The sequence below is a fragment of the Podarcis raffonei genome, chromosome 16 (genome assembly GCF_027172205.1).
Source record: "Podarcis raffonei isolate rPodRaf1 chromosome 16, rPodRaf1.pri, whole genome shotgun sequence".
In the NCBI taxonomy this organism is placed as follows: domain Eukaryota; kingdom Metazoa; phylum Chordata; class Lepidosauria; order Squamata; family Lacertidae; genus Podarcis; species Podarcis raffonei.
The window spans coordinates 20,212,745-20,220,945 of NC_070617.1; the positions used below are offsets into that span (position 1 = coordinate 20,212,745).

At 43.3% G+C, this 8,201-nt stretch overlaps 1 protein-coding gene across 1 annotated transcript in view; it reads left to right on the forward strand.

Moving 5' to 3' along the window:
- The window catches only part of MED13L (mediator complex subunit 13L), a 172,510-nt gene extending 164,696 nt beyond the window's left edge, over nucleotides 1–7,814 (forward strand). The window contains exons 29-31 of the mRNA XM_053370243.1: nucleotides 983–1,144; nucleotides 2,619–2,731; nucleotides 4,728–7,814. Of these exons, the coding sequence (XP_053226218.1) occupies nucleotides 983–1,144; nucleotides 2,619–2,731; nucleotides 4,728–4,860 (408 nt within the window). The 3' untranslated portion in view covers nucleotides 4,861–7,814. The remainder of the gene's footprint in view (nucleotides 1–982; nucleotides 1,145–2,618; nucleotides 2,732–4,727) is intronic.
- The last annotated feature ends 387 nt before the right edge of the window (nucleotides 7,815–8,201 follow it).

Consider the following 8,201-nt stretch of genomic DNA (forward strand, 5'->3'; position numbering starts at 1 on the left):
ACTATATCATTGAAATGTAAGCTAAGACAATCATGCATCACGCCACAGTTGGATCTAAGTGCCTTTAATTACCAGAATCAATGCACAAATTCTGCCATCAGTACGCTGTGTGATATGCAGTACGTATAGCAGCATATTCCACACGATACTGGAAGTAACCCATATGAACAGTGTGACTTGTAGACCAGTTTTGCATTGAACGTTGATTGATTTGATGGAAGTTGTTAGCTCCTGCATCCGTCCATATTTCAACCCAACTGATCAACACAAATGTTGATCGGAAATTGTCATGCTCAGAGAGCAAAGAGAAGCCCGGTGGAATACAAATGTATGTTGAAACAAGACATAACATTTGCGTGGTATTCTAGGGTTTGGCAAATTGCCTTCCCTGAAAAGATCTCATAAACTAAAAGTATCTGAATGGGCAGAACTCAAATTACTGTTACTTGGCTGTATGGCATGATTTTGTTTCTTATACAAATATTGGGGCATGTGGTCTCTCTCTCTCTCTCTCTCTCTCTCTCTCTCTCTCTCTCTCACACACACACACACACACACACACACACACAATCTTTATTCTCAGTAGTGATGGAACTCACAGGTGGAAAATAATTTTATTTATACATATCCTTGTTATTTATTAGTCAATACTTTATTATTATACTTTATTATTGGACCTGCACTGCATCTTTGTACTTTTGTCCTTCCAGCCTGTGCCACCTTATCATTTACATTTTTGATTCTTTGTTTTTCTCTCTGTTTCTTATGCTTGCCCTTTTTAACAGGATCAGTAAAATATTAAATGAGACAAGGTACAACATTTGCATGATTTGAGGGGAGGACAAGACTGGCAGTCAAATTTGCCACCTCCCTTTAATAAGCCTCCTGTACCAACTGAAGCTAAGTACCCATTGTCTTCTCCATGTGTCGTTCATGCCTAATTTTGCATTTCCTCCCCCTATCCCCCTTCTCGTTTCTCCAGAGCCAAGGAGAACGTCTCCTCTCCCGGGAGGCACCCGAAGAACTGAAGCAGCAGCCTCTTGCTCTGGGGTACTTCGTCTCTACTGCCAAAGCTGAGAACCTCCCTCAGTGGTTCTGGTCATCCTGTCCACAGGCCCAGAATCAGTGTCCCCTCTTTTTGAAGGTTTGTTGGACATTTTTTGAAAAGAATGCCATTGCTTCTGGTGGCATCTGTAACCTGAGTAGAGCTCTATCACTCTTGGTCATAGATAAGTTCTTAGACCCACCTTTGTAAGCGCCTTGTATGTGCTGTAGAGAAATGCACTCAGGAATGTTGCGTTACCGTCTTTGGCACGACCACATCCATCTTATCTCAGCCAGCACGTCTTGCTCTTTTGTAAGAATGTACCTCAAGCGGACAGGACGCGGGTGACGCTGTGGGTTAAACCACAGAGCCTAGGACTTGCCGAAGATCGGCGGTTCGAATCTCTGTGACGGGGTGAGCTCCTGTTGCTTGGTCCCTGCTCCTGCCAACCTAGCAGTTCGAAAGCACGTCAAAGTGCAAGTAGATAAATAGGTACAGTGAGAAGGTAAACGGCGTTTCCGTGCGCTGCTCTGGTTCGCCAGAAGCGGCTTAGCCAGGCTGGCCACATGACCTGGAAGCTGTATGCTGCCTCCCTCGGCCAATAAAGCGAGATGAGCCCCATAACCCCAGAGTCGTCTGCTACTGGACCTAATGGTCAGGGGTCCCTTTACCTTACCTCAGGGGCAGGGAATTGTAACTGGGTTGTATGCTCCACTTCAGATCCCTGGCTCAATCCCTAGCATCCCCACTTAGTGGCACTGAGACGGGAGCCTCGTTCTGAGACTTAGTCCAAGTTTCATGGCTAAGCATGGATTCAAATGCCTGTCTCCCTAGTCCAAGCCCTCTAGGATGGCCAGAAACCTCATTTTAATGTTCACAGGCCTTCTTCCCATCTCTCATGCCCACAATGCCCGCCCCGGACCAAATTCATGAATGCTGTTCATAATTCAGCTTGGTGGTATTGTTGAAACTGGGATCAAAGCTCTCAAGGGTTCCTCTTGCCTTCCCGTGAGGTGCTTGGCCAGGGTGGGGTGGGAGGACGCTTACCTAGATCAGCTGCAAACTAAGCACCTCACTGAAATGCATGTGGGCTTGCCGAACATGGTGATAGCAGCAGTTCCTGCTTTGGTCAGCAAAAACAGATTCTGATGTGATGTGGTTGGGCAGCGAGGGCCAAAATTGCTTTGTTAGGGGTTCCCCAGGGCACCTTCCTTGCATTCACCCCCCCTTTCATATTTGCAGAATTTCCATAGCTCCACCCTCCCCGTAAGCGGCAAGAACCAGTCTTGATCTCTGGCTGAAGGAACTCTTTGGCCAGCTTTCCCCCCACCAAGTTGAAGGAAATGTCTTTGGCCAGTATTTGTCATGGGCATCTTTTGGGCATGTTTTGAGAAGGTTGTGGTTCAAGGGGATGGAGGAGAGAGCAGAACCGCTCTGTAGATTACAACCCCGCTAGCCCAAGCCCTTTGGTCACCTTAGAGTAGCTGCTCCCTCGTCGTCAGGTGGTGGTTATGAACCTGGAAGGAAACTGCAGCAGCCCTGTGTGGTGACACCTGTCTTTCCCCCAAAACAGGCATCGTTGCATCACCACATATCTGTCGCTCACACGGATGAACTCCTCCCTGCACGGAACTCCCAGAGGGTTCCCCACCCCTTGGACTCTAAAACCACGTCTGATGTTCTGAGGTAACTGAGTTTTGTGTCTTTTCAAGCCCCGGAAATAAGTGCTGGCCTTTGACCAGCCCTTTGATCTTTGCTCATCTGCTTTGAAAGATGTCTGTTGGCTCGTTCTGCAGACCTTTATGGGAGGGGCATGTGCAAACAGCCCTCCTTTCCATTGGCCTATCGTTGCAGGACAATGGTGGCTGGTGCCCAATGGGACTAGTGGGATGGAATGCAGGGAGACCAACAGTGGACAGATCCAATGAAAAGCAGAGCTGATTCTGCCCCATCCTCATCCTTCTGCATCCTACAAGGGCCTCGCTAAGGTGCTGCAACCTGACAGGCCCACCTCTAGACTGGCTGTAAGGAAGTAGGCAGATAGTTGGAGAGCTAGCAAAGGGCAGATTGAGGTTTGCGGGGCAACACCCCATTCGCCAGCCAGCCTTCACTGTTGCAGGAATTTCCAGCCTAGCTGCCAGGAAGGTTGATCCAGAGAACGGTGAGGAATCGTCACTAGCATTTGACAACATCCTAGATAGGAAAAGCTTGAAGCTTTGAAGATCTTAGAGCAGGCGTAGGCAAACTCGGCCCTCCAGATGTTTTGGGACTACAACTTCCATCATCCCTAGCTAACAGGACCAGTGGTCAGGGATGATGGGAGTTGTCCCAAAACATCTGGAGGGCCAAGTTTGCCTATGCCTGTCTTAGAGATAAGATCATTTATTTATTAAAACTAGCGTCTCTTGTATTTTTTGGTGGCCAAGGGAAGGTACTCACAATCTCCTCTTAAGAGTCTTGCCTTATACAGTTGTGTCTTGGAGAAAGAAGCTACATTTCACCCTGCCCCGTGACTTTAGGCAGGGCTATGCTTCTCAATATTCTGTCTTTCAAAAATGGAACAGCAAGCTGATCTCAAAATATTGAGCAGTAGGAAAGAGAAACCTCCTTCCTTACAGACCTGCCCCAGGTGTTAAGATCAGCAGGCAGGGTGCCCTTGGTAGTCCCACCTCTCTCCAACGTCTGGGGAAGGTGCGTCGGGATAAAGCATTCTTTGCGGGAGCCCCCAGGCTGCAGAATTCCCTCTCCACAGAGGTGTGCCTGGCACCTTTGCAACACAGCTCTTGTCAAATGCAGGAGACATACTTACCCTCCTGCGATGTATACTTTTTTCAGTTCAACTCTCAAACCTTTATTGGCATTTATACAAGATTCCAATAAGGTTCAGTACAATAAAATCACTCAGCAAAATCTGCATCTAACACTTAAGTTAATGTTGTATAACATTCACAAATCCTCATTTCATGTTGCAGAAACCTGGCTACTATCTTACCACCTAATAATAATAATAATAATAATAATAATAATAATAATAATAAAAAATTGTATTATTTATACCCCGTCCATCTGACTGTGTTGCCCCAGCCATTTTGGGGGGCTTCCAACATATATAAAAACATAATAAAACATTACACATTAAAAAGCTTCCCTGTACAAGGCTGCCTTCAGATGTCTTCTAAAAGTCAGACCGTTGTTCATTTCCTTGACATTTGATGGGAGGGCGTTCCACAGGGTGGGTGCCACTACCAACAAGGCCCTCTGCCTGCTGCACCTTACTTCTGTGTATTAAAGAGTTTTTAATACTGTGTTTTGATTGTCATAACCTGCCCTGGGACCTGCTGGTGAAGGGCCGGTAATTGATATATCAGTAAATAATAATAATAATAATAATAATATAATATACCCCACCCATCTGGCTGGGTTTCCCCAACCACCCTGGGCGGCTCCCAACAGAATATTAGAAACACGACAAAAACATCAAACATTAAAAACTTCCCCAAACTATCTAAAAGTCCGATAGTTGTTTATTTCCTTGACACCTGATGGGAGGGTGTTCCACAGGAAGGGTGCCACTACCGAGCAGGCCCTAAAGTAGAAGCCTTGGGAAGTACAGGTTGTGGTACAGAAGGAGCCCCTTGTCCTGACCCACCATCCCCTTTCTTTCCCTTCTCCTCTCCTGCAGGTTTGTGCTGGAGCAGTACAATGCACTGTCGTGGCTCACTTGCAACCCCGCAACTCAGGACCGCAGCTCCTGCCTTCCTGTCCACTTTGTGGTGCTCACACAGCTATACAATGCCATCATGAACATCCTCTAATCACCCGGAAGCGCCTGGATGACCTTCCCCTTCAACCTGAGAAAGACGGGCCGTGGCTCGCGAGGGTCGGAGGAGCCCTTCTCCTCGTCGGGCCCCAGCCTCTGGGGCCCAAGCAGCGCCTTGTTTCTTCCAGGAATAATAACAGGAGGCTTCTCCAGTGTTTGTGGAGTGTGCCTGGTGGGCCACATCAGGACTTCTGCCAAGCATACCAGACAGTGAGATGTACCGCAACCTCAAGGGCAGTGTTAACGCAGTGGCGGGACGTTAATGGAACAACGGACCACAGAAGACAGTGTCCTTCCGTTTTGTTATTTCTTTTTTGTTATTTTCTGTTTTGTTGCGCACGGATCTCTTTGCCTAAGAGACAAGTGCCCTCCTTTCCGAGCTAAACGTTGTCGTGACCAGTTTGGGTGGCCCAAAACTCTTTTAACATTGTTCCTTGAAAAACCGCCGGATGAACGTGGCTGCAATGAAGAACCAGTTCTTGTAGTCTTTTCAAAAGAAAAATAGTGGGATTCCTGTCTACCTGCAATTCCTGTCTGAGTGGATTGGGTTGAATGCATGCATTTGTTACCTGTCCATGTAGATGCGAACGGTCTTGGAGATGCTCTCTTCGAGTTTTGTTTGTTTTTTAATTTATTAATGGGGGCTGTTAAATTATAGAGGACCAGGTACAGTAGTTGATCCAGCTATGCTCTGCCAAGAAGTATTTATCGACATACCTCGCATTCTTCTGACTGAGAAATGGGGTAAAAACCATGGAGGAAATCCAAAAAAAACCAAGTTAGGAAGAGCATTTGAGGAAGAACTTTAGGAGTCACTATTTTTATTATTATTATTATTACTATCTTTGGTGGACTTTTTTTTGGTTAAGGAACTCTAGCGAGGTTTAAATAAAGTCACATGAACAATAACGCAATGCAGGACAACAGACCAGTGGGAGACAATAAAACACTTTAGCGTCGAGGCAAATTGAAGGGAGAAATACTGATTAAGAGAGGAGTCTGATGGATGTGGAAATTAATCCCAAAACTCAAGTCACCTATAAACTGGGAGAGACTCATCTGTCATATATTCGTGTGTGTTATGTATGTATGTGTGATATATATGTGCATACACACACACACACACACACATATACATAGATTGTTTACACTCTTATCAGTTTCAAATCTGGTGTATTTGTCTATAGGAAGAAAAATATTATTTCAAAGAAATAATTTTTAAAAGTTGTATCATTAAATTAGTACTTGAAAATGAAAGACCACTGAGGTGGGAAAAAAATGAATCGGTTTAGTTAAAATGTTTGCCATTTAAAAAAAAAAGTTTAAAGCAAATCATATTATTTTTATGACTCCTTAATTCTAGGATTTGAGAAGTCTATGCTGTTAAAAGATCCCATTTCTAATGTTTCTCTTTGCACTGTGGGCAGGCCTGGGCTGCTTTAAAGAAGAGGAATCAAGTATTGTGGGGACGTGGTCCAGGTTGCTGACCATCGTCCTTAGAGAGAATACCATTTTTGAAGTTCTTCCAAAAGTCCGTCTTGTTCTGGTTAAAAAAAAAAAAAGGGAGAAGAAGAAAATAATAATAATAATAATTAATTAAAATTTCTATGACTTTAAAGAATATTTTTCTTGAAATGATGGTGTAAGGTTTAAAAACAAAATTTATTATTAAAAATAATAATAATAATCCCATGTGTGATGGGTGAAGGGATCGGTCAGAGGAAGACCCTGTAAATGGATCGCTTTTATTCTCTGCTCTAGGGGCAGGGCAGGGCAGGGGGGACCTTTGCAATGTACAGGAGGGGGAAAAATCAGATATATCAAAACCATTTGTATCTAATGTATACAGTGTAAAATTGATTTAAAAAAAAATATTGCATTACTATTTTTTCTTAATCAGAAAGGAAAATTCTCAAGGCCTTTTGAAGAGCATTAAAAGATGAAGATTGTAAACTTGTATACAAAAAAAAACCTTGGTGAGGAAAACTATGTAAAGTTATCTTTTACCATTTTTGGGATTCTTTGTTCCCAAAATTCACCTGAACTTTGAATTAGAGATGGATTTACTTTTACCTTTTTTCTTTTTAATGGGCTGTTTTTACCAAGGGGGTTCTTTCCCTCCCCCAGAGATCCAGTTCTAATGCAAAAATTAAAATGCCTCCCCCCCACTACCCCACAAATAAGGGGATGGAGGGGTAGCGAGAAGTAGTTTTCATCTGGTGGTGTTTTTATTTAATTTTTTTAAGTTAATAGAAGCTGGTAACATATTTATACATTTTTGTGCAAAATAAATGAATGGCAATAGATTTTAAAAAGAAAAAAAATCTTATGTACTTCAGTGTGAAAATCTGTATAATATTTCCCTTTAAAATATGCATTATTTTACTTGTGAGTTTTTTACTGAATTAATCTGAAATGTACAAGCCCTGGATTTCCTACAGAGTGAAGAAGTTATTTTATTTTTTTTAATTTCTAATTTTGGAAATCATGCAGAAATTGGAATTATAACAGTTTGAGCGAAGTGGGGTGGGGTGGGGTGGGTGGAGGCAACCAAGGGGTGTGCAGGGGGTGTCCAGCATGCTTGTATGTATATTTCAGAACCTTTTTTAAATGTAAAAGCTGTACATTTCTTGGGGCGGGAAGGGGAGGGGAGTTCTGAGCTTTTTTTTCCCCTTGAGCATTTTTGCAGTGAGCCTCTTTTATATATAGCCAACAATTTGAAACAAAAACAAAACAAAACGAGAAAAAAAAAGAACTACGTGAAGTTCATTTTAAATCTTACAGTATATCGCTGGTACAATACACTAAAAAAAAAAAGACTTTGATAAAAAGAAGAAACAATAATAATAAAGACCCTCCATTTTAAATGTCATTCATATATACCTTGTGGATGAGAGCTATATACTTTTACACACTTTTTTAGATGAATAAATTATTGAATTACTGAAACTCGTGTGGGTTTTGCCGCTCTATTTACGTGCTGGTGACTCAACAAGCTGCTCGCCGGCCCATGTTGAGTTAACTGTGCTTTTTTGGGGGGAAAAGGACAAGGCGATAGGATAGCTCGGTTAGTAGAGCACAAGACTCGTAATCTCAGAGCTGTGGGTTCAAGTCCCACGTTGGGCAAAAGATCCCTGCATCGCAGTGGGTTCGATTAGATGACGCTTGCCCCTTCGAACACTACTATTCTATGATTCCACAGTCGTGAAACATTGGCCTTGTTCCAGCATATCATAGTAGACCAGGGCTGCATTCACACAACAGTTTATTCCATTTCCTCCACGTTTCCACTTTATTTAAGCTGTCACACCACGTAAAAGCTGCTCCCAGAAATCT